The sequence below is a fragment of the Numenius arquata genome, chromosome 6 (genome assembly GCF_964106895.1).
Source record: "Numenius arquata chromosome 6, bNumArq3.hap1.1, whole genome shotgun sequence".
Taxonomy (NCBI): Eukaryota; Metazoa; Chordata; class Aves; order Charadriiformes; family Scolopacidae; genus Numenius; species Numenius arquata.
In genome coordinates, this window is record NC_133581.1 from 40,462,241 (window position 1) to 40,488,796 (window position 26,556).

Below are 26,556 nucleotides of genomic sequence, written 5' to 3' on the forward strand. Positions count from 1 at the left end.
AAATTACCTTCCTGCAACACAAGAGAAATTCCCTTTACTTGTAGATCTCAAGAGTCAGACGAACATGGACACTACATTGTTTTTAGAGCAATTTCTTAAAGACTGACTTGCATATTAGCTCATGGTTCTTGGTAACAGACAAAACGAGTTAGAAAAAAAGGCTTCAGAAAAAGCATTAAAGTCTTCTGAACTTGGATCGCTTTTGGTGAAACCATATACTTCTTGTAGTTCCATAGAATACAAGTGGAAATCATTAGAGCATCAGAATCACTAATAAGAATTTGCCTGTTGCCTGTCCCTGAAGACTGTGAATTGTTTAAGGCTAATATTCTGTCAACAGTCGTTAACATATTAAGTATCACTTCTTTTGAAAAGCAATTCTTATAATACTTCACAAACACGGACTGTCTGATCTCTATGATTTCCTTTTCTATGAGGCTTTAATTTCATCTGAGGGAAAGGAACAGTCTCAGCAATGCAATCGAAAGATCTCTCTTCATTCTTTAAAAGAACACCAGCCTAGTGTCTGTTTTATTCTTAGTTGTGTCAGAAGCACAGCCTCCATAGAAGCTTTTCTGCAGAAGAGAAATTAAGTACCCAGAGCAAACTAAACCACTAAATCGAAATACTGGAAATCTGAATCTCTTCTAGCTCCCTGACAGATTTTCAAACACAGTGCAAGACTCGTTTCTGCGCGACTGCCCCCATAGATTACACCTCTTGAAAGAAGAAAGCGAACCAAGCCAGAAGGGCTCGGTATCAGTTAGAAGGACTCGACACCATCCAGGCTACAGCTGTTACGTGGGCGTAAGAACGACTGTCTGCACTCCTGCCACATTAACTGCCCAACACACACGTTCTCTTATCTTACGCCACACGCTGCAGGTACAGCCTCACAGTAACACGCTGCTTTCTGAAGAATTATCTTCCAGACAATGATTCCATTAAAAAGTTATTTTAAACAGGCTATGAGAAGCAATGGTTAAAATTTAACATAATGTATTTTTGGAATTGACAAAGAATTTCTTCTTCATGATACTTTTCTCTTGTTTACAACCCACAGCAGGTTGGATCCAACCAAAATATTCCGCCCTGCCAAAAAAAAAAAAAAAAATCTGCAGAGACCTTTTTAGGTAAAAGAGTTTAAAGGCTATCTCTAACTTTTCCCCAGACACAGGGAAAAGCTACACAAGCTAAGAAATTATATTGGGAAAATTTCCAGTGGCCAGCCTAGCAGATGCTGTTTAGAAGGAAACACATTCTATTTGCCATTACATAGAAGGAATATCCATCAGTCCTGCTCACTGAAGCTCTAACGCTACAACTAGAATCTTTTTGGCAGTTTTTATTATTAACAATCAGCAGATCCTGGGTCCCACTTCTATCAGGGTGCAACCTAGGTAATCCACAGGTAGTCAGCAATGATTAGAAAGCTTTTGTTTCACGTAGTCCCTTCCATAGTTGCCCTTTCCAAAGTCCTGCTGGCCCTGTTTCCCTTTTGCCATTTCCTGTTGCTTCAAAACATCAGTCACTGAGCAAAAAATAAAGTTGTCTATGGTGCAAAGGAATTCAGAAACAATTAAGATTAGAAAGCTTCTGGAAGAAAACTGCCCTGCCCAGTTTATCCAAGAGTAGAGTGAAAACACATATGATCGTTCCTTGTGATCCAAGGTGTAAATGAAGCATGTTACAGCAGCAATGTGTTATGTTAAAATGGAGAGAATGCAAATAGAACCTAATGCCAAAACAGAAGTCCCTCCTGCACTTCACATGCACCTCAATACACACCAATGGAAGCAATAAAATTTTCTTCCTTTAGACTCCTTGTGTCAAACTCCCTTGGCCCTTTGCCTGCAGGGCTCGGTGCCTTTGGCATCAGGTGAGGTACCGGCAGCTGCATCGTAGGTTTTGGCTCCACTCTTGGGGATGAGGCAGGATCCTTGCCAACTGGAGTGACAGATCCATCCGTTGGACTTCGTTTTCTCTTTTCTGGTTCTTTAAAGATAAAAAACCAAGTGTTGGAAAAAGAAAGAAAAAAAAGGAAAAAGGAAATGAGAGCAGGGAAAGGAAGATGAGACAGATGGTCTCATCTAAATCTTTAAACCTGGCACTGAAACAGCTCAGTTCCCATAGGTCACCATGGCTTGCAGATAGTCTGCCACACTGGTGGGAACAGTAGAGGAGAAAGCCAGAGTGCTGGTTGTGCGATAATGTCATTATCTCCTTCCTGTATATTTGAAACCTAGGAATCTTCTTTGACACGGTAACTGTATCTCCTCTGCTGAGTTGTGCAAAATTAAAGATCTCTGCCTAAACTACCAAGAATATTGCTTCTAGAACATAAGCAAGTTCCTCCCACAGTGAAAACATGACAAATACAATCATCTTTGATGGGTAACATTAAATGAAACTTCAGTTAGGAAAAAAACCCAAAAAACTATCAGCTATAGCTCTTCTACCACTCTCCAAGACTTCTGTCTCATCTGTCCCCAAAGGCAGTTTGGGTTATTTCTCTGTATCGAACTCCACAGTTTGAATTACAGCAAAACTTTCAGAATAGAATAATTAAAATTAGGTTTTCTGTAAAGAACCTCCTACAATCCTGCACAAACTGTTTCAATAGCTGATGAGGCTACTAGTCAAAATTTCAGATCCTAATATCTAAATTTGTCGTACCGCTAGGCCTTGTGATACCTTTGTCCAGCAGATTAAAGATTCTGCTATCAGCAACACCTTTCCATTCAGATAATAACTGAAAACAATCAACACCTACCATTCAACAGACTGAACACTTCCATCTTTCAGAGCAAAAGCGTTTTCCCAATTCCTTGTAGGTCTTTTCAGAAACCTCCTCAGTTTTTCAAGATGTGGTGATCAGAACTGGAAGCCCTACCTCAGCTGTGGGTCTTGTTAGTGACACATCCAGAGACAATACAATAGCTGCATCCCAAATCTACGTTCCCAGGTTTACACAGTGTCCACCTCTCCAGTTGTTACAGACACAGTACACTGCGTGAAGTTCACACACAGCTGCCATTGTCAGAGGCGCTACTTCCTAGGACATAATTCCCAATCCTGCTATTATTGCCAACTGTCCTTGCTCCTGAACGCAAGTCCTTAGGTTGGCCGTATTAAAGTAAATTAATCAAAACCACACTTTATTAAGATTCAGGTTCCTCGAGACAAATAACCTATATCCATCATGCTCTGTTCCAACAGTATGCATCATATGCAAACTGGACGATTTAAGGATTACTAGATCACTACTATATGTTAAATAACATTAAGATAAGCACTAATCTCTATAAAACATTCTAGAAAAATGCAGATCAATCCCGCTGAAAACAGGTAAAACATACTAAACAGCTAAAATTTTACTATAAAACAAGATGTCATGAAATAATGCCAGAAGTCCTACAAAAATGTATCAAGGCTGTAAAGGTTTATATCAAATTTTGTCTATTGTGATCACAATTAACTTACCAGGTAAACACTACTTACCATCAAATTATGGTTTATGGCATTACATTAGCCAGACTTCACTCTAAAACCATTGAGTTTTACATCAGCCACTCTACAATTTTGCTCAGGATCAGTGTCAGACTAAAAGGCTTACATTAGCAGGATGGGCCTATTCCCCACACTCGGGACTGCTACACCAGCACAGCTTTCCTCATCGTCCTCAGCATCCTAATGACGACTGGAAACCAACAGTTGTAACCCACAGGGCACCTATGCCAACTCATGAAATCCCTGATGCCAGCCACCCAGAACACCAACTATAAAGCGTTTAGTAGATGTTACTCCTGTCCTACAATGAAACAAAAAGCTTTTCATAATTTGAGCTTGCAGCTGAGTCAGATATTAAGCAGAGAGGTAGCTTTTTGTCATCTTCTGCTTTTTTTCCTTATGCATCCATTTTCTTACTTTGCATTAAGAATCAGATTTTAAGAAAAAGCTGAAAAATAAAGAGGTATCGTCAGACTTTCCTCTCCCAGTGTACTTAGTGATATAAGAACCATTGCGTAATGCAAGGTGGTTGGTGAGACACCAGTCTCATCTGGTTCCACATTAGAAATATCTGCAATAACTTTCCAGGACAGTGGTTGGGAGAGTGCTAGCTGAAGGTCCACACTCTCAGAATTTCCACTTCATCTGTAAGAGTCCCAGGTTTTGTATCTCGCTGCATAGTTTTTATTTTCAATCAAATATCACTATGGCCATTTTTTTCCTGTGGTCTGGTTACATGCGTGCAAGAGGATGGTTTCAAGCTCTGTAAGGTTTCGGTAACAATGGTACAGTTCTCACCTGTTTTGAAAGTGTTGTAAAACCCCAGAAATATCAGACACCACAAAACAGCAACCTTCACAATAGGATCTAGTTCGGTTCATAAACACTGTATTCTCATGAACGCTTCTCTTACCTTTGTTGTAATAGTGAGTGTGTGCTATCTCTAGCAGGCCAAAAACACTGGCCATGCCTCCCAGGCCAGCATTTGCATACGACTGCTCCAGGCTCAACACGGTGCACTTCAGCAGGTCCAGCATGCCTTTATAAACCTTGCGGCTGATCTCCTGCAATGAAAACCCCGTTAAATGTCGCTATTTCAAAAGTGAGAAAGCAATTCAAGAACATAAATTCCAAAACTGCTGTAACATCAGCTTTTAAGAGGCAATTTAAGAAAAACTTTCTATGAATTGAGCCTCAGCAGACAGTTGGAGGACCCTGCCGAGTTCAGCACTGACCACATCCTGTATGACATCCTGTCGAGCGTCTTCTTCTGACTGGATGGTGCGATTCAGCTTGCTCAGTACAAAGACACGGAGCTGCTCGCTCTCCAGCAGACGTCGGACTCTCTTCATGTTCAGCCAGCCCACACCTTGCCCATCCAGAACATTGTGTACCACCTCCTTCAGGAACTGCTGGTTCTCACTGACGGATTGAAGAGGAAGCAGGTTAAAGTCAGTCATCTACTTACCTCAGCTTGCATGGGAAGAGAGATATGGCCAGGACACACAGAGCATTTCCTATCAAAGTTAAGTTTACAACAAAAGAAGTTCAAATCTAGCTATGCCTGCTGCCAACATAACTGCACACAGCCCAAGCTCTGTTCTATAGGTGTAGTATCAAATATTTTATTTTGTCCATTATTTCCATCAGATTTTCCTCTAGTCCCTCTAGCTATTACTCTACTCCTCACCTTCACAGCATTCCTCAGAACCCACAGGAATCCTCTATGCCACAACCATCTCCCACAGCCGCCTTGTCTGACCTGTGGGCTTTCCCTGAAAGAGGAAGAGCAGCACTAATACTAGCGCTACCGCAGCAGCCTCGGCCCGTGTGCTGCTTCCGTTTGCTCTGCCACAGGGAAGGGAACAGTAAGAAGAAGGGAACTCCTGTGCAACCTGCTGCATTCCCCAGTCTGCACTGCAGATACTGTTCTTGCTTGTCTCCCAACCCCAGCAGCTCAAAGGAAATTCACTCTACCCGTGAGCACATCAGAAAGGGAGGAGACGGCACAGGCACAGGTCAGGTAATATTTACTTGCACCATTCTGAGTCCCTTCCCAAGGCTGAGAAAAGCCTTTCACGTGAATTTGTGGCATCAAACTGCTTCACATGACTCAGCTGATCCCCTGCACGGTGCATTAAAACTCCGCTGGCTAGACTACCTTGTTCAGAAAGGACTCAATTACAAAGAATAAATACTGAGTTAAAGTAGGGTGCTAGAATTTTTTGGATCTCCGACACAGAAAAGTATGTATGTGCACCATTAACTACAAGACAACCCATACCAAATCTTCTCAAACAATAATATGTACAAGCATAGGGCCACAGAAAAGTACTATTTCATTTTCAACAGCTAGGTTTCTGAGGAAACATTGGCCAAGTATGAGACCATTCTAACAACACTTTATACTCAAGAAACAATGAAAAATATTACCTGGAATTGCTAGTTCGTCCCTGAGGCGATGGAGATTCCCTCTTCACTGTTGGGCTGTGCTTAATGACTGAAGACTTTTGATCCACAAGGGCTCGTCTGTTTCCTAAAGAGGAGAGGAATAAGGATGAGAGGAAGGGGTGGGAGGAAAACAGTCTGATCCCAGGACAGTAACAAGCAACGCTAAGGTTGGCTAACACACCTATTCAGATTACGGGTAACAGACTTCAAACGAAATGGAAACTCCAAAAAAGCAGCAGCGTATATCGTATTCTAGCATCACACATCGGCAGAAAACAGTAATGGGAGTAATGCAGAGAGAAAAAGAGAAGATGGTAATGGGAGCAGGAGGTGAAAGGCAGGTCAAGTTTGGCTGCTCTGCATGCAGTTCCACAACATGAACCATCTTCAAATTAGTCACTGTATGTAAAAGCGTAATGCATCGGGGGTGACTAGTACAGATCATGTGGTACGGGTTACCCAGTGAGAAAGGTAGCCCAAAGTCAGGCATAGGGAATGCTGGAAATTGTTATATCATGCACAGCTCATGCTGTAGGGAACCCACCTTCATTGCTTACTGGGCCAGCTTCAGTAATAATCTCCATTATAGTATTTAACCCAAATACTGGGACACAAAATATACAATTAGTAGTGTACTACAATATCTACACTCCCCACCATCAGCATCAAAAGAATCCAACTACCAGATTCTTCCCAGCCCTCCCTTAAAACAAAACCCAGATGACGCTAGAGCAGGAAGGATGCTTGAAAGCCCAAGACAACAGGGCCAAATGTAATCAATCTTAGAGATAGTGCTTGACTTGAAATTTGGCATCGTGGAACCAATGTATTGCATCTTCAAGGACATTATTGCACATACTGTATTTCAAGGGCACTATCAAAAACATCTGCATCACTGAGGAAAAAATATCAATGGATGTGCATGAAATAAAAATTAAAAAGGAAAATGGAAAGTGGTCAAACAGCAGCAATGAGATGGAGTCCCAGCATTATTTCCCATTACAGTTAGAAACACAGGGTACCACACACACTTGGTAAGAACAAGTTAATGCAGCAATTTTATACCTGTACAACAAAAACATTTAAAGACCAGTGAAGTGCCCAGGGGGAATCCCAGTGAGCCAGCATGCACACGTAAATGAACACACACACACACACACACGCGCACACACTTGCACATGCAAAAAACAGACTGAGCTACTCCACGGAAATCCCATCCTCACATCTGCACAGTAACATTAAAAGCCCTACAGGATCGCAGTAGTCAAGAACAGAACACCAAAGTGCAGAAGATGAGGCGCAAAGCATGAATGTGGAATGGCAAACCCCATCACTGTTTTCTTCCAATGCATGGAATCAGTCATTAAGTTTACCCATGAAAATAATCCTGACATGAAGGATGTTTCTTATCCAGTCCAACTGGACGTGAAAATATAACCAACTGGTAAAAGGCTGTCAAAAACAGCTGTGCAGAGTCTGCTAGTGTTTTCACCATACCACTCCTGTTCCTCCTCATTTTACACACAAGGAATGATTACTTGTCTCAAAAACAAAGTCCAAAGCAGAAACACAGCTTTTGGCCTTTGTTTCTACAAGGTCAAAGGTCAGCAAAACATCATACCAACCTTCATCCACATCCCTTCCCACTTCCAGATTAAAGTAATCTTTACCGATGAAAATGATGAGGAGGAAAAAATAAATGAAAAAAATCAACATATTAAAATAAAAGCAGTAAGCTCTAATCAGATAGAATAACTCAAAAGGTAAAATAAAACCTCTCCCCAGTTTAGCAACTGAAAATGTCTCAACACTAGAACACCAGCACGTGCTCAGTCACCCTTCTGCTACTGCATCTGGTACAAGGACAACCAGGCTGTTTAACTCCCCACAGAAAGAGGATCATTTCTCTAGTGCCCATTCAGCCATGTTTTCTAACGATACTGCAGACAAAGAGATGTTCCAATGAAAAGATTGTGCACATAAGTCAGGGATCGATCTTCACTCTGAATGAGCTGAAATATGGTTATAATCTGATTTTGATCAGAAATTTTCTATTTAGTGAACTGAAGAGATTACAAACACTTTTGAAACCCAGGTAAGCTGCAGTCTCCGTGGGAGGTTGGCGTTACCCCCACTTAAAAATGCAGCATCATTGCTCTAACAAGTTACCTGAGGCTAACCATGAAGACAGCGACAGGACAAAAACAGGACCTACCTCTTGGTTCCCATTCTTTACATTAAATACTTAAAAACAAAACAAAACAAAACACAAAACAAATCAACATTCACAGTATAGCCATTAAGGGAGGCTAGACTAGCCAGTCCCATCCCAGCATGGCCCAATGGCTGGGAAGAAGCCTGACTGAGAAACACCAAGACAATTTACCGTCTTGATACTTAAGACCGGTACTACCCAAACTACCAAAATGCCAAACTACCCAGGATTCCTGTTAGGGATAAAACCTCAGACTGTCAAGTCACAAGAAATGTAAAGGCTGTAAAAGACAAAGGGAAAAACGGTTACCTTTCAGGCTGGGAAAGGGAGTGTTCTTGTCTCTCCCAACTTTGGTTGGTAGAGCTAAGTTGGACAGACTGAAACTTGTGCTGTGGTTTCTGTACAGGCTGCCTGTGACAGAAGAAGAAAACAATTAAATGCCTAATGCTCACTCCACACACCCGAACTTCCTAAAGTGCCTGTAATTCACCTTCTTGTTCCAGATCCTTAATGACAAAGTTCTCTATTATCCAAAAGTCTCACAAGCATAGCATTGTCTCATTTATATTACACGCATGGTTGCAATCAGGTTATTCTAAATTGTACAAAACTGTAGCTCTTAGCTTTCATGTCACAGTCATTGCTGTTGTATCTTTGAGTCTTAAATGTAACAGCAATATCTACCTGCGCTTAAACAAGTAACCTCACGTCAGCTGTGTCTTCAAGTTTGATTATCTTTTTAGGAGCAAATGAATGGTAGGGGCTGCATGAAAAAGCTAGATGAGGGAAGATCTCCAAAACCTGTAATTCTGAAATGAGGATTGTGCACAGTGCTTGCGAAACAGAACTGTCCTCTAAAATAGAAGCTTTCCATTTTTTCAGAGAAAACAAGAGTTCTTCCTAGTACAGACAGATCTTAAGAACACAATAATGCACCGTCATCTGGTTAAGCCTGTAGACAGCCTGAAAGCATCTCATGTAGATCAACGAGCTGATTAACACTGCAAGATGTTCATTTAAAATGTCAGCATACTATTTCCATTTGCTTTGGTTCATTGTTTGCAGCCTTATTTTAGTAACAATCATTTTACCAGAAACGTCCAATATACTTCCTGCACCACTGCAAACTTCTTGCACTGATCCCCACTATAGTGCGAGAGTCAACTGGCCACACCTTCTTTCACTCACTAAAAGAACCCTAGATTAGTTTTCCACACCTGTGGATTTTATTATTAAGACATAATTGGAAGTAGGTGAGCACAGTAAAGACACTGAATTTAGCACCTAAACACACAACATGGTAGCATGGAAAGCATAATACTGGTAGGATTTTTGTATCAACTTCATGAAATTGCATAACATTTTGTTTAAATAAAACTGAAAGAATTTCTGATCTGTGCCCTAAAGTGCTGTATAACTCAAGGGCCTAAACTCATAACCCAAGTCTGTCTTACTGAAAAATACATAAAGCAGTAGTTATCAGCAGTGTAAGTTAAATAGGTCCCGTGGCTCCCAACATGACTTCTGGAGAGCTGGTAACAGTTTGCCAACCAAGTCATTCTCTTGACTAGCCATCCCTCTATTCCATGTCCCCGTAAACTCTAATATAATAAATAAAATCAGCTCAATGAATGCATTAGTACATACTTGCAAAAGACATGATGCCCCCAAAACCTTCACTGCTGTTGTTGGAGACAGTAGAGTTCGGGGAGCTGGCCCTGGAATCTGAATCTGCATCAGAATCATTGGCCAGTTTTAAACTGTTTGGACGGAGTAACTTCTGAGACCTTTAAAGAAATTAAGTACAACTGTTATTAGCTTTTCCCCTTCCCACCGCAAATCAACACATTATAGAATCATAGAATGGTTAGAGTTGGAAGGGACCTTAAAGATCATCAAGTTCCAACCCCCCTGCCATGGGCAGGGACACCTCCCACTAGACCAGGTTGCTCAAAGCCCCATCCAGCCTGGCCTTGAACACTTCCAGGGATGGGGATTATACGATTGTGGGATATCAATGCTGCTCTCATTCCTCATCAGTTTTCTCTACGCTACCCTTACTGTGGGGGAAAGGAAAAAAAAAAAGAAAAAACCAAGAGAATTGAAGCATCTTTGCATTTAGGATTTTATTACCTTTCAGGGTATGCTGAAAACTTGTCTGCAAAAGGGTATTGATGGATTTGGGTGTGAAAGAGTTCTGCTTTGAGAGCAATAACAAGAAAACCCAATGTCATCAATCAATATAGTATCTTTCCCACAAAAGAGAAAGCTTCATCAAAAAAAAAAAAAAAAAAAAGATCATTCAAAGGTTTCCAGAAATCAGAAAGTGATATACTAGAATGTTTCTAGGAAGAAGTGACAAATCTGTCAGCTCCTGCTGCTTACAGCAAAGCAAGGAACTGAGGGAACTGAGCAAGTGCCTATGCTCAAACCAGAAGAGTTTACAGAACTTCAGTATTAAGTGGAAGTGATCAACAATACATTTCAGGTGTTAAAGACATTTGAGCGAATGAACGTTAAACTACACGAAGCAGATGGAAACCCCCAAAGTGCTGCACACAAGGAGAGGAGACAAAGAGGACTCACCTGCTTCCATTGAGGTTCTGGTTAAACCTTGGGGTGTAGCTCTCTTCTTGCTCATCATCTTCATCCTCCATAGGAAAACCATACTGTGGTTCGAAGTAAGGATTGTCATACTCTCGCTTCCTCACCACCCCTTCAGAGGAGCTCATGCTGCCAGCTGCAGTGTCGCTCTCCCGACGATCCAAGCTTATCTTGGGAAAGCTTGCTTGCAGTGGCAAGGAAGGGAGGTGGTTTGAAAAACCAGCAACCAACTTCTCTTCCATTTCTGCTGAATCTGCTGACTCCTGTGGACCAGTCAAATCATTGATCTGCTCGCTAATTTGCGTTACATACAACTGAAGGGTAGGACAAGAACAATTATTTCAAACCGGGAAGTCCACAGTGTCCTTGTTGCTTGTTACTGGGCCCCCACCCCATCCCCATTATCCGTGGCTTTAATCTAGGATTTTATACACGCTGCAGTATCTGTGCATCGTTCTAGGGACTTACTCCCTTGTAAAACAGATCTCGCTTGTAAGCATTAGCTCAGGATAACAGCTCTCTGTTACCCTGTTTTGTGGTTCTAAAAGCAACTCCCATTCTTCCTAAATAACCACAGATCCCTGAGTTTCCCCACCCCACTCCTCGTTCCTCCAACCATCAGGTCTTTCCAGATTCTGTAAAAGCAATTCCTGTTGTCACACCCAGGACCACTGCTCTCTGTTAATGCTGCATTTTCCAACGCATGGGAGCTTTTATGTACAGGAATGCTCTGTCCCAGCATAAGAGGGTACCAGTAAACTCCACCTTGCCCAGGAAGTCCAGAAAGGACATGCAATTTAATCTGTGCGTGGTTTCACACTCCTGTTAGCTTCTGCCTTTCTCAGAAAGAACCACGTGCATTCTCCCATTCTTTATATCCTAATACACTGATCTCGGGGCTGAACTCATCTCAGTACACACATGATTCACTCCATGGATGACAGTGCTGGGGCTGCTACTGGCTGTAGTACTGGAACTTGAACGAGGCTGGTTGTTGTCTTGGGAGTTTTCACTGTCCATGGCCTGTTCATCCAGATCCCCTGAATATTCTTGAAAATCATCAAATTCCACTTCGCTAGCATCACCAAGGGCTGCGTGAGTCAGGGGATCAACATCTGCAAACACATCATTTTGCATTAAAGAACACTGCCTTCCTCAGCTTTCTGCCCATCTAACTAAGGACCCCTAGCAGATGAGGGCTGCTCAGTGGAATAAACTTGCAAAACACTTTGGTCGTAAAGGGCTTTTGGAGGTCATCTATTCCAACCACCTGCTCAAAGCAGGAGTAACCTCAGACTTAAAGCAAGTTGCTCAAGGATCTGTCCCACCGAGTTTTGGAAATCTCCAAGGCTTGTCATTCTGCTGTGATCCTGGGAATCTGTTTAACTACACTAACCATAAAGATCTTTTCCTTATGGCCAAGCAGAATTTCTTTCGTTGCAACTTACGATTACTACATTTTGTCTTTGAGGACATAGGAAATGTGTTGATATTCCTAGATTTAGTTTATTGAAGAAAGTAAGAGTTTCCCACTCCCACAAGAGAGGCTATTGCTGCAGCCTCCATATAAGCCACAGAGAATGCATTTCCCTGTCCCCACTGGGAGAGTGACTCATTAAAGCCACCTCTGAGAACTAATACGTGGGGGCAGGAGAAAGCTCATACTCTGCTGCCCATATTGCACAGTATCTACCAGCAGCAGCAGGTTGTTTCCAGATCTAGTGAGCCAGTTTGGTTCAGCAGCACCTATTTCTGTTCTTCCTCCTCCCAGTGTCCTTTGGAAGGCATCATTTATAAGTAAGGGAAACGCCTTTTTTCAGCCCATGGATACTGAAGGAGGAGTATAGAAGACGCTTTTAGCTCATAGCAAGACTACAATAGTTTACTCTGATTCAGGGACTTTGGGGAGGCATTTTTCCCACAGTGCAGATGAATGGGGAAGAGGAACCTATCTGCACCTTGTGAAAGTAAAACTCAAAGTTACTCACTTGGGGTATCACCATTAATGTCACATTTCATCATCTCACTGACAAAATCACCGAGGGAGGAGTAGGAGGAACTTGAGTCGTCATAGTCGACACTGTCACTGCCACTGCCGCAATAGGTGAGAAAGAAAGATGAGTGGCAGCATAACAGCAACAGCAGGGCCCGATGTTTCAAAGATGTGAATCAGCACTGTTTCCATGGGTGTCTTAAAACTCTCATGATATTACAGTCCATACAAACAAATTTCTGCCAAGAGTCACAACCCGGCTTCATGAAAGGTCAGAGCAAATGAAATAACTTTGAGGTACGCAAAGAGACAATATGGGAAGACATTTAAAGGCTCTCAGCAAAGCTATTGAGGTCAAGCATAAGTGGGCAGGGAGTAGCGTATTAATTCTCAGTGTGTGTGTGTGTGTGTGCGCGCGTGCGTGGGATGACTTCAGGGGAACTGGAATCCACAAATAAAAGCATTCCGTTTTTATACCAATGATAAATCCCACTTTGTCAGGATGACCAGTGCTGTGTAGAACATAGAAGATGAAAGATCTCACAGGCTAGCAGAGAATGAAGGATAATAAAACTAGATGCAAAACTCTGGGAAATATGGCCAGTACTATAGCAAAAAAGTTTACTCTCACTTTACTGAATGCACAAGAAGGTCTCAAGCAGTAGGCAGTACTAACAAGCTTCACGTAACTATGTGCACTAAGTAGCAATCTGAAAGAGTAGTGGGATGGATGCGATTACTTGTAGTACTGCAATAGAAATAACCAGAGATAGAACAGCATGGAAGAAAAGGCATTAGGACAGGAGTGAATAGCAAATGTCAAGTGGCATACAGGTAGCAGAAGAAAACAGGAAAATACAAATGGAGAATCACAGTAAACAAAGGCTTGAGAAGACACTAGCAAAGGGTTAAGAGGTTGCTGTGATGACAGAGCAGTGAAACAAGTTATTTCAGTATTCTGCCCAGCCAGAAAAAATGAAACAGCAACCTGGCAGGCTAGAGGAAAAGGCTGCAAATGAGAAGCAGGAGGAGAGGGCCCACAATCTGAAGTAACTATCATATGACTAGGGTCATGCTCCCCACTAACCTGTCATCAGTGGGATCAGAATCTGTTTCTTTCTCCACTGGGACATTCAGTGCTTCAGCCAGCTGTGAATTAGTGTCATAGACACGATAGTGGATGGGCTGCAGCTGGTGAGCATACCACTTTGGTTTGTCACCAATCAGCGCTGGATCAAACATGTCTGCACAAAAAACAAGGAGAGAGTTAATTCAATTCATTTGTTGGTGTTAAAGGCTTCATTCACAGTGAGGCTACCCCTTATGAAGTCTTGCACAAAGGAAGGGACAATCTCTGCTTAGTCTAAGAAGGCTAACTTCTTCTCCGTAAGCAAACAAGACAAGAGGTAAAATTAATTGGAGGAGTGAGCGGCTAATAGCAGGGCTAACTTGGTAGAAACACATGAGGAAATACATAAAAACAGAAAAACACTCCTCAAACTGGATTTCCCTCCCCAGCAGGAATAATATGGCATTAAACTAAGTCTTTCCCTAGAATCTCTCTGTTTTTTAAGTTCCTGCATTACATGGAAGTTCAGGGAAGGCAAGACCAAAACTTACTGTTATGAATTCTTTGGAAAGCATAGTTAGTAGGGTTGAGTGACCATTCTCCAAAGTATTCTACTGCCTGCGTCCTGGAAAGCTTATCTGCAAAAGGTGTTTGCTTTGGCCTAGAGGCAAGAAAAGAATTTGCCTGGAAGGCCACTACTGGTCGTGGGAAGAGACGGAGAGTGCGAGTGTGCATCTGGAAACCTTGCAAAACATTTGGTGAGTTGAAGAATCTCACCATAGCAACCCTAAAAAGAAACAGAGGACAACAGATCAGATAAAAAACCCAGAACACAAGAGAAAAGACAACAGAAAGCCTTTAAAAGGTATGCAGTAGGCAACGTTTCAAACCTTTGAAGAATGGTAACCCAGTACAAAACCCCCTAAATTTTCTTATTTGTTTTTCAAAAAAGAAAAGAATAAAAAAAACCACCAAAAATGAGAAATCACTTTGTTTTAATTCAACACCTCAACACAAACACCCACCCAAAAAGGGACGTCATTCTCATAGCCACTACCTGAGATGACAACTAAGTCTCCAGCTTTTTTTGTAGTTCAAGGCTTGTGACTTAAGGCTACAATATCAGACTAAGCCTGGATAAAGTGGATGATCTATAGGAAAATGCAAGAAACAAAACACCCCCCTCAAGACACACAGTTATGTTGGTACAGTTAATAGATCTGAGATAAACACTGTAATTTCTGCTTTTTTTTCCCCATGATGCAAAGCAGAACTTGCAGAAGAACTTGGAAGACGCTGCTTCCACCACAGGACCAACAGAAGTGTCTGTGCTGCCTTCAAGTGCAAACATTATGAAGACTCAACATTTCCTTCCTGTTCAGCCTCACCTGGTAGCCACATCCACAGAGTCCACATCATTTCCATAGATCAGAGGGTTGAATTCTGTGGAGGGAGTAGACTGCAAATCATTCTGTGGTCTTCCCAGCAGCAGTGGCACCTCCTGCCCCTCATGGAACTTCTCTAGATTAAGAATGGGCTGAGTATTCAGACTCATGCTGGCCAGTGCCTAACGAAGGACAACATTATGCACACATTCAGCAAGCAAAGTTATTTAAGGAACAAGAGAGAGATCAGAGCTACCCTGCCCTCTAGGCAATTGAAACAATTGTGCATGCTCCATTAGTTTGTCTTAAACCATCTCCTACACCAAGTCAAAAAGTCTCCAGGCCCTCCTTTATGTGGATTGTCAAAACGATCTCCTCAATGCTGAAACAGTCCTGGAGCCAGCCATGGGGTAGCACAAAAGTCCACTTTGCTAGATCGTTCATGACATGAAAACAGATAGTCCAAATTGGACCACTAGTATGGCACTGTGTACAGCTAATTGGCAAGTTACTCCCATGTATAATTTGAATACATCTTGGGACTTAGAGGCCTTGAAACTTGCCTTGTAACTTGGCCATTCAACCAGTGAGTTTGATATCCCAGGACAATGTGAAGACACCTTTAGGCAGGCATCTGCCTGTATGTCTGCAAACCTCCACTTCCCATCAGAATCTCTCCATAAAGCTACCATCCTCTTCAACCCTCGTAACATCTTCAGGGAAACGCACTGGAGCAGCACGAGTGGTATATCAGTCCCGGACACCCAGACCTATCCTAAATCTTCCTCGTTTCTCCCATTTGCCCATTGAGTCTTCATCTTTTTATTTCAAAAACAAATAAATATCTAAAATAAAGCCAAAACTCCAAAGGAAAAGGGTAAAATGGAAGATTGAGGGGAAAAGAATAAAATAAAGAACCTTGTTGTCAGGAGCGAGCAGCTGTTTCTGAGTGATTGCAGTCATGCTAACCAGACACTGGAGACAAGATGGAAGATCATATGATAACACCAGCAGCCCCATCAGAGCCAAGACGAACACATGACCACAGAGAAACAGATGGAAGAAAAAAAAAAAAATAATCTATTACTACCAAATATCACAAATGAGAGGAAATAAAAGGGACCACAAAATAGGCAGGATCTTGGGAGAGAGGTGTAACTGCCCCACCCCCAAACATTCACATCTGGCCGCTCTGGAAAGTGGAAAGGCTGCTGTTCTTATTGATGCAGCTAAGAACTTTCTACCACAGTTTAAAAGCAGTTATTTTATTTTATTCATTGACACTAAGACCCAAAGGCACACAAGGCTGTTGACCTTAGTGACACAGGACACAATTTAGCCTTCTCTACTTTGTACAGCAACCAGTCGCTCTCCTTCTCCTTTGCCAATGGTCGACTCTTAAGGATAATGCCTACAAGAATACACACTGATGTAACCTGAATTTGGGTGACCGCTCTGAGAATTTTGAATACGTCTTCAAGGAAATTGCAATATGTTCTTCTGATATTCAACTTTGCCTTAGTAAGACAGTTTTGCTGAATAGTGGCTGAAATTGCAAGGGGGTGAGGCAGAAGCGGGGGGAAGGTGGATCTAACAAAACTTCAAGCAACGCATTGCTTCCATCTGTGCTGTGCATCGGTACTGGGGGTGTCATTGAGGTTACGCACTTTGCTCTCCTGGTCTACAAGGAGAGAAAGAGCAGACCTCATCACATTAGCAACACACTTTACCTTTAGATACTGCATGCAGCGTGCATAAGGAAAACAGAAATAAAGAGATAAAACCTGCTTGACATGATCAGCCAGGATGACCCAAGCTGATTAATGGATTAGCAGGACCTGAGAGGAGAGACTGAGACCACACACACACATCTGTGAATGGAGGGGAAACAAAGATGATCATAGCTTGATGGATCAGGTCAGAGTTTAAAGCCCACATGGCAAATGTAAGGAGAAATCTGGAACTTTCTGCACCAACTGGAAACAAGTTAGCCCCAAACAACAGTAAAAAACAGAAGCCATCTGTTGCATCCAGGAGCATTTCAAATTATCCTTTACCTGGCTAAGAAATTAACTGCAGTTATAAGCCTCAGTGACCACTCACTTTTCCAAATTAACTCTCTCCATTAAGACAGAAAAGCAGCAACTGGATACCTACCACTTAACATCTGTATCAACTGATGCTGCTTTTCAAGCTCAAAACACTGCTGTAGTCTAACGTGGGGGATATTCTAACTGGCTGGCTACACAAAACAGGCATCTCAAACAAGCTGACAGAAAATTCCTAGTCCTGTGCTTTCCCTACAAGTGACAAAGGTGGAAGCAGCGGAGACAACAGAAGATGAAACAGGCAACAAAATTTGGAGAAACTACTGAGAGATCTGAAACAAGATGAAAGTCTCAGATTTAGGATAGTCAGGAGAAGACAATGTTAGAAAGTCATACAGCTCAGAGGGCTCAAAAGAAGATATCTCTATAACTTTGTTTAATCAGCCACCCTATCGATTAGCGCACTTCCACATTCAAAGTAGACCTCTTCATGACTGACCAAGGGTCACTTCCTTGAACAAGAGTATTCTTGTAGTCTGCTATGTTTTCACAGCCATCTGATTTGCCAGGATACACACCTGCTGTTAACACATTTTGCTTTACATTTGCTGACTTGCGTTCTTGCCCAGTATAGCAGAAGACCTGTGCAATACTACAACTGCTAAGTTCTACCAAATCTTAGTCCTTTCCCCAAAGTGCTTATTACCTGTTTCAGATGCTTTTTCAGCTCCGAAGCTTCTGGTTCTGGCAATGCTGGCAAAGGTTCTGCATTTGTGGGAACGATCACCTGGAATTAAGCACAGCAACAGACTAAAAATTCCCCAGCTGTAGTCATTACCAAATCAGAATCTCCTAAATCTCTACCACTCCAGAAACCAAGGAATGAAAGCCATAAAGTAAAATAATTAATAAAAAAAAACCCACAAAAAAACCCACACACAGAGATACCTGCATCAAAACTTTGATTTTCACTTCTTTATAGTTGTTATTGTTTACAATGTCACAAGCAATAGAGGAGTTACTTTATCATCTATGACAAAGAAGAGAAGTTTGAATGAACCCACACTCATCACTGATGGGAACCCCCATCGAGTAGAAGATGTTATACATATTTCCCTTGAAATAGCCTTGCTCATGCCCCAGCAGAAAGCAGAATACATGGTCCTATTTGAATCATGACAACCAATGCTGCTGGAAGGCTCTTACCAGATTGGGTTTCTTAGGTAGGGCTATAAGAGACAGGGTCACAATTACTCAAGAAGACAGCTCTGTCATTTGTTTGAGGATTTATCTTCTAACGATATAGCCCAATGCATTAACTGAAAAATAATGCCTTATGAGCAAAAGAAATGGGGACCTTGAGACACAACAAGGAACAGAATCCTAAAGTTGAAGACAGGAGTGACAAAGGCAGACCGAAGCCAGGCTTTCTTAAGTTATCAGTGGGTACATTGATGAAAGTGCACAGTTCCCCGGAAACAAAGCCACAAGTCCCTGTGGGCACTACTTACCCTATTGGTATCCAGGTCAATAAGCCATACATCATCAGGCATTTTAAAATCCAGTTTGTAAAGGAAGAAACTTGCTGGAACACCAATGATATAAGGTGTAGGAGCTAGAAGCAACTGAGAGAAAGAGAGACTTTAATAAGGACAAGATCTGCATTTGATATCACCTAATTTATATGGCTGCATGGCTCTTTGGAAAAAACTTAGCCAATCTAACAGCTTGCTATGTCTATCATGGACCAAGAAGAAAGATGTTCAGAGTTAGAGCCTAACTAGAGAAGCAGCAAGTTACATATGAGTACACCCTCCCCTCAAACTGAGTCTGTGCCATTGTAAATATGGTTTTACCCGTACCCTTGTAATGGCAATTTGGTTTCAAAACAATAACGTCTCTAGGAAGCAGGAGAACTAGATATATTTTGTATGTGTATGTGTAAACGTACATGGAAAACCTAAGGGGAAATTCAGGTTGTTCTGATAAGGGAATCAGCATAGGGAAAAAGTCTAAATCAATAAGGCATGTAGCAGCTTGAGAGGCTAATTTATTCTTTAAATCTAGAACAGTTGGTCACCTCCAAGGTGCAGTACAAGAACAAACCTGCAGCATAGCACTGAAGTACTAAGATGGCCTGAATTCTATCTTTCCAAGCAAAATAGCGAGCTCCTGCAGAGAGCTGACTACTGGCAAAACCTAGGCTCCCAGCTGAAGTAACTCAGCACTTCATATTTCTGAGGAGAATAAATTGCAGGCAATAGTTTCTAAACCCTGATTCAAGAGCCCTCAATCATCCTTAAGTATTACTCTGGACTCTCCGCAACAAACTTCAATACTCAGCTGGGGGACAGGGCAGGGGGTAAATACTCATCATAATGGCCTTTCAGTCGATTGCTTGTGAACTATGGCTTTGAATCACACTATTCACTAAGCATGCTTTGAAGATATCCTAAATAAGTGGTGTTACCGCAATTTAGATAGTCAGTGGTGCTCAAAGAACAGCATTTGCAAGGCAGACTTTGCTACAATCCCTAAGAAAAGAGCAGGGAGGGAAACAAGGACTACTCCTATATAAGTTTCAGACATCACAGAAACATCCTTTGCAAAAGACCAATAAAGGAGGAACAGGTACCTGTTCTGCAGAGGCCATGCAGGTGGGAAGCAGAGGGATCACTGGGAACATGTACTCTAACGGGTAGATCATAGCCACAAAGGCCATCACAGACATTGAGAGAGCATTATAATCTCGGGACTGCAATACAACCTGCAACCAAAGAAACTCACATTAGCCCTGCAGCAACCACTCACTTCTGATGCCCCCCTCAGGGGTATACGAAGACCACAGCCTGCAGGCCTCTCATCTGATAGCTGGGAACTGGGTGACCCTCCATTAATCTGTCTGAAAACAAGCTTCAGGTGCCTTTTTGAGTGAGAGCAAAACTTTTCAAAACAGGAACCTCAGAAGGAGCTACTCCTTCCCACTGCAGAAAATCTGACTCCAGACAGTCCAGGAGACAGCCAGCCTACCCTGGGTTTGGAGAGGGCAGAGCTTCCTACGTACCTATCAAAGATCAACTCTTCCCTTCCTTCTCACCTTGTGCTCCAGAAGGATGCAGGTCAGCACCTGCAGGCAAGCATCCACTCCCAACAGCTCCAAAGGCAAATGTAATGGAAAATCCACCAAGGTGAAGCGGGATGGATCGGGAAGAGCAAAGGTCAAAGCTGGTTGCAACTCATGTGGCAAGACTTCCACATCCACCCGCTTCTGACCAGCAACAGGCATTGGTGACCGGAGCAGCCTGTATATCCAGGCCTCAATCTCCCGCAAGTCATGGAGCAATGCACTGGACTTTTCTTCCACCAGGAGGGAGCCTGTGAAAATCCGCCACATCGTATCCCTGTACAGGGAGAACAACAACGTTAATACTCCAAGAACTTCACCTGACAGCCATTCCACAAAGGCTCTTCCAGGGAAAGGGAAGATCCACTGAGAATTAAAAGATGCAGTTAATAGACATTTGGTCACCCAGAGGAACGGGTGATGGGGATTTAAGCACACTCAAACAACCATGGTGGGGAAGGATAAATCTTTCTGTGGGAGGAATCAACACAAGTATGTCACTTCCATCTAAGAGTTCGTTCAGTCATTTAAACAGTTCAGTTAGCGCCAGATCTCTGAAGATCTCTCATCCCCTTCGTGCTTGAAATTCAGCGTGTGCACAAGATACTCTCATATCTTGTCCAGAATTGTGACAGACCGATTGCTTGTAGAATTTTGCTTCCAGCAGCCCTACAAACCCTTGCAAGAACAGGAACTAAATCTGAGCTGATAAAAATATGCCACATCAAGATATCCCAGATGTTTTGGCATGATAAAAATACTCTTTTTTCATCCTACCCTAAATGGCATTGCATCATTCATAAGAGCTGAATAACCCATGGCAGAAACGGATGCGTTTCAGCTGAGAATATACATTTCCGAAAGCTGTCTAGAAATCAGAGAAATTTGGAGGGGTCAAAAGAAGGGCAATTTGAGATTATGCTGAGTAAGCAATACACCTCTGAGGAACTGGGATGCTTCTCATCCTCCACTCTTCCTTCCGCCGCTTGTAATGCGCAGGACATTGAGCTGTTAACAGGCACCCTCAACCTTCCACAAACTGTAAAGATTCACTTTTCAGCTTTATTCTGCCACCACTTCAAAATTATTCTACTTTTCCAGGTCAGGGTTTGCAAACCACATGGTAATTCAAACCTGCTGCTTTACTCTTTCCAGAGATGTATGCTCAGCATTCCTTCTCTTGCCCTCTTCATATGTCACTCAGCCTTTCTCTTGAAGAATTATGTCCAACGAGCGAATTTTTCAAATACCACATGCCATTCAAACACAGGAATACTTTAGTACCCCTTTCAAAAATCAGATGAGCTCATAGAGTTGATGAAAATCATGAAATTTAGCTTTTTTCTGCCTTAGTACCTATCAGACTAAACCAAGTGACAAAATAAGCTCCATTAATAGATGCTGCCATTAAAAAAAAAAAAGTTTGTTCAGAATAATTTTTTCCCCAACAGTCGGTGGATTCAGGCGATAAATCTGTTAATACAGGAGTTAGTCATAAGCCTAGGACAATCCCCTAGAACTATTCCAGGGCAATAACCCAAGAACTAGGCTACTACCCTGTGAATGGGACAGATTCTCCCTGTCAGGCAAAAAGTAAAGTGCCTATAACGATGAAAATGATAGATGCCCTGTCATTTTTTGGTTTTGACAAGTTTGATTTGGAGTCTACCAAGGTATTTAATTCACACCAAGAGCTATCTCACAGCCCCATTCCTCTTACTACTGAGATAATCCCCTCCTTCTCCAGAGATTCATTTTGTATTTTCTCTTTTTAGTTACCAGATTGGAAAGGAAAATATCATCCTGGAATGACAGCACAATAGCACAGATATACATCCATGACTGATATACATACAGACATTGTTCCTTCTGTACCCTACAGTGCAACAGCTTTTGTTGCATATCCAACATTATAATACCAGATATGTAAAATTACTACATTACATTAAAAATACACCAAGTGCCTGTTAATTTGCTGTTACCAACCCCCATTCCCATATGCTTCCTAGACAACTCCTTTGTTTTCTACCTCTCCTCCCTCTACCCTTCAAATATTGTACTTTGATCTCTTTCAGCCGTTCCTGCTTCTCTACTCTTTTCTCTCCCACGCTGAAGTTCAGATTGTTTCATAAGCTCATTAAGAACACTTTCATCATTTCCCTCTTGCCCCAAGTGGAAATTCTTTCTGTTATTTCTTGGCTGCTTCTAATTTGCCAGAGAATCAGCCCTGACGTACACTGCCATGGAGCTTGTATGCCACAGCAACAATAACATCATCAGTGCTCAGCTTCAGAAAAGATCATGCTCAGTCAGTTGTGAGCAGGATAGTGGCTCCTTAGGCGTATCAAAAATGAAAATCATACCAGGTTACAGAATCAGACAGTTTTAAAGAAATCATTACAAAAATTTCCTTTTCCTACTGCAATCCTGGGTTAAAACAGCAAAAAGGTCAACCATCGCCGTTTGGTTGCTTCTGCAACCTCACCTGTAGACACAATTTGCCCTGGACACCACAACGGGAGGAAAAAGTTCTTTCTTCCCCCTCAACATACCTCTGCACCCCTCGAGGAATCCCCAACTTCTTGCCCAACAATCTCTCACTACAGCAGTCCACAAGTCTCTTGAGGGTGTACAGACACTCACGGAAGGTGGAAAAGAAGGGATAATGGCTAAGGATGCACAGAGAAGTCAGGGTGCTGTTCCGAGAGCGATGGCTGCCTTTGGCCAGACGCTTACTGCGCGGTGATCGATTCACATCTGGGGTAGACTCTGTACTTGGAGCCTGCAGTGAAGAACCACTCTCTGAACTCTCGGTCCCCACTTCCTCTTGGGGTGCAGCTGCATCCCCAGATTTGGGGACTTTCTGTCCCTCCCGAGCTCGATGACCCCCCGTGCCTTCTCCCTTCTCCTTGGGTACTCGCTTCTGGAAGGAGCGGTAGAAGTTGACACAGATTCCATAGCGAATGACACCTGTATCCTTGTCTGTGAGCGTGAAGACAAAAGAAGTGTCATCACGGAAGCTCATGCGTTTTTGCCGCACGCTCAGGCATCCTTCCGGCTGGCAGAAGAACACAACATCAGGCGGTAGAGGGAAGTCCACGTGGTCTTCCAGAGGGTAACGTCTCAGCAGTTCAGGAGTCTGAGCAACACTATCACTACTTGGCTGCCTACAAAAAAAGCAAACAAAGAAACCATACGTAGTTAACCAATGCCAATAAAAATCTTTTTGTATCTCCCTACTAACATGTCAGGAGGCTGTGGGCTCAGCTTCATCTTTGGTTCCACTCTCCCCTACTCTCCAGGGAAAGCATAGCTTCTCACTCACTAGCCACAATGTTCAATCACTAGCACAAGGACACAGTTGCAGAAAGGTTAAATAAAAAAGTTTGTACCATCATTATCAAGGCCCAGCAAGGAGCCTGTTCAAATCCGACCAAGAAAAAGACTTTGAAGAGTGTGTTGTTCCCAGGAGAACATTGTATTGCCATGTTTCCCTGACTTTGAATTCCAAAATGAATTTAACCGCACAGATCTCTGGGCAACTCTTGGGTAGGAAATACACTGTCCCTCTCCAAATATACAGTCAGATGAAAAACCCCCTGAACAAGATGAAAAATCAAATGGGAACATCCAGTATCAATTCCTAACTGGGAAAACCAAGAATTTACTAGGAGAGAACTCAGATAAATGGTGGAGTGATATGGACCTCATCCTGTAAAATTTTCATTAAAAAGTTCTAGTAACCATAGATATATATTTCTGTGTTTGATTTTCAAGCTGGACTTGAAGTGTAAGTTACCATAAAAGCTGGGTAGTAACATGCAAACCCATTTAATGCTGTGGCTCACCAACCTTTGTACCACAAATCACTAATGGGACACAAAGACAAAACAGCAATACTGTTTACTCCTGATTTTCCACCAGAAGAATAGATTCTTTCAAGGTATTAACTGTTTTTCTACAACTAGCTTTCCATGAAAGTTACTGAAAAACTGCCAGAGGAATAATATAGTGAAGGAAGAAAAATATGTCCCCAGAATAACCTCTCTCTGGTTTGACCCTTTTGCTATGAAGTCCGATTTCTCACTGTTTTCTGGAGTAATCTGCATTTATTATCATGTTTAATAAATGGAATGTAGGAGACCTGGCTCCACTATCACTCTCCTGTAGGATCTCACACAAGACATTTTCTCACCTTTATACTTTGGATTTGCCCATTTCAAATGACATTTGCTTTTCTCCTATCTGAGAGGTGAGAAAACCCAAACAAGTAGCAATAGAATGCCTGTAATTTACAAAAGTGTATTTATACTACTGTAAATAGCTCTGCTGACTAATTCTCCCAAACTAATACTTTATAAGTACTTTATAAGGCATAAACTGTTAAAAAAAATTTGTTCTGTCCTGTACAGTTAAGTACCGAAATACTGTACAAAAAGAAAAAAAGAAACCCTAAAAAGCTTTTATATATTAGCAGACACAGCAAATGCATCACCTGCTGAAGAAGAAATGTCCAATAATGCTGGTAGTGTTTAGAGAGTCTATTTGGCAGGAAATGGTTAAAAAATTTCATCAACAAAGTACCAGTGAATATATCATCGGTTCATGCCTTTGCAGTAATATTAACTACAAAGACAGAGTCTTCTCAGACATTTAGAAAATTTGCATCTAATAAAAGGGAGTACTTCCAAAAGGCATAGCTATATGTGCACGGTGGGTAACAAGATGTAATGGTAAAGGCCACGTGGAGCTCCTCAGGACTTACTTCAGTCAGCTCCATCTCTTGTCACAGGCATTTGTTGAAGTGCCCAGTGAGACAAGAGACCTCTGAGCATTAGCCACCTAACTACTGCTGCCAAGCAAAACTCAAGAGGACTGTAGGAGTCCAGAAGCAATGCTAGCAAATTTTTAAGTGAGAATATCAGATACTATATGCATCACTGGAGGAGTCGGTGAACACTTCTTCCTCCTTGTTTTCCTAGCTGGTGACACACATGTGGAAAACTTGATTATTTTTCTATGGACAATAAAAAGTAATTAAACTATTAAATTACTCTGTCCATAAAATACAACAATAAAAATAATTGTTACTTAGGATTATGTCATTTCCTCCACTTAGCCTATTTAAATATTGCACTCAAAATATTCTGTAAAGAAAGTGAGAGGTAAAGCAACATACTGATGCACATAAACCACTGATGTTTAGAAATGAAAGTAACATAGACTTTGGAATACACCCATTAAATAGACTGGCAGAAAGTTACTGCATAAACTTTGAATAAAGAAAAATAACATTTATTAAACACCTGTGTATTTGACAAACAGCATACAAATTTCACATACGCTTTAAGTAAATAAGCATAACATTTTATCTATTGACAGCTAATAAGACTTTAAAAAGAGAAAGCATTCATGTCATTCCTGTGAGGATAAACAAGTATCTGAGGGAGAAACAGCCAAGTAAGGCAAGTTCCAGATAATTTTTTTTAAATTATCTACACTTCAAAAGCTAGAAAAGTAACCCCAAACTAGTATTTTACCAGCATGCGGCTTTCAGTATTTTCAGTTTTTGAATCACTCTATCCTTGATGCCAGTAGAAACAAAGAAGTTCAGACCCATAGGCTATCACAGAGTCATATACTGGCTATTCTTAGTCACACTTTGCAGATCCTTGAAAAGGAGTCTGAAGACCACAACTTGAAAACCTTCTGCACTAGTATCTTTCAAAAAGCGCCTTGGCCCAAGGAGATGCTCCCGTTACGGAAGCATTCTGCACGTATTCCAGACAGCACTTCCTCAGCGCCAAGCGAGGTTTCATCAATGGATGACGAGCTATTCGGGTCCCACTCTACTGCCTGAGCGAAAGCAGAGCTGAGACTCTTTTCCATTACCTGGCTCCAATGATCACAAGGTAGTCGAGTAACCGAGGGCAGATTTTCTTTTTCTGCACCATTGTCCTTGACACTCCTTCCTATGTCATCTCAGTGAATTTCTGTTTATCAATCCAGTAGTCAGTTATCCAGCCAGCCGTGATCGACTGCCTTGAGGAACAGAATCTGCTTGGAACTGTCTGGCAAGTCCAACCTACGATCAAGAAAAGCAAGAGTGTCAAATGCACAATCAGGAATACCAAAAACGCATAAGCAACTTTGTGGC

At 41.9% G+C, this 26,556-nt stretch overlaps 1 protein-coding gene across 35 annotated transcripts in view; it reads right to left on the reverse strand.

Annotated features, from left to right (window-relative positions):
- Positions 1-26,353, reverse strand: part of MADD (MAP kinase activating death domain) — a 60,299-nt gene extending 33,946 nt beyond the window's left edge. For 8 of the 35 annotated variants that reach the window (XM_074149897.1, XM_074149888.1, XM_074149895.1 and 5 more), the window contains exons 1-18: positions 26,292-26,353; positions 22,952-23,566; positions 20,373-20,676; positions 19,911-20,042; positions 18,787-18,900; positions 17,982-18,062; positions 15,231-15,409; positions 14,394-14,629; positions 13,861-14,017; positions 12,769-12,872; positions 11,702-11,895; positions 10,914-11,043; positions 9,824-9,964; positions 8,486-8,587; positions 5,944-6,046; positions 4,746-4,932; positions 4,424-4,574; positions 1,789-1,995 (exon numbers count right to left, since the gene is read on the reverse strand). In XM_074149897.1, coding sequence (XP_074005998.1) covers positions 1,789-1,995; positions 4,424-4,574; positions 4,746-4,932; positions 5,944-6,046; positions 8,486-8,587; positions 9,824-9,964; positions 10,914-11,043; positions 11,702-11,895; positions 12,769-12,872; positions 13,861-14,017; positions 14,394-14,629; positions 15,231-15,409; positions 17,982-18,062; positions 18,787-18,900; positions 19,911-20,042; positions 20,373-20,676; positions 22,952-23,566; positions 26,292-26,353 — 3,199 coding nt within the window. Of the gene's footprint in view, positions 1-1,788; positions 1,996-4,423; positions 4,575-4,745; positions 4,933-5,943; positions 6,047-6,505; positions 6,566-8,485; positions 8,588-9,823; positions 9,965-10,762; positions 11,044-11,701; positions 11,896-12,768; positions 12,873-13,860; positions 14,018-14,393; positions 14,630-15,230; positions 15,410-17,981; positions 18,063-18,786; positions 18,901-19,910; positions 20,043-20,372; positions 20,677-22,951; positions 23,567-26,291 lie in introns of those variants that run through there. The other 27 variants (XM_074149880.1, XM_074149874.1, XM_074149872.1 and 24 more) reach the window with 8 other exon arrangements.
- Positions 26,354-26,556: the final 203 nt, after the last annotated feature.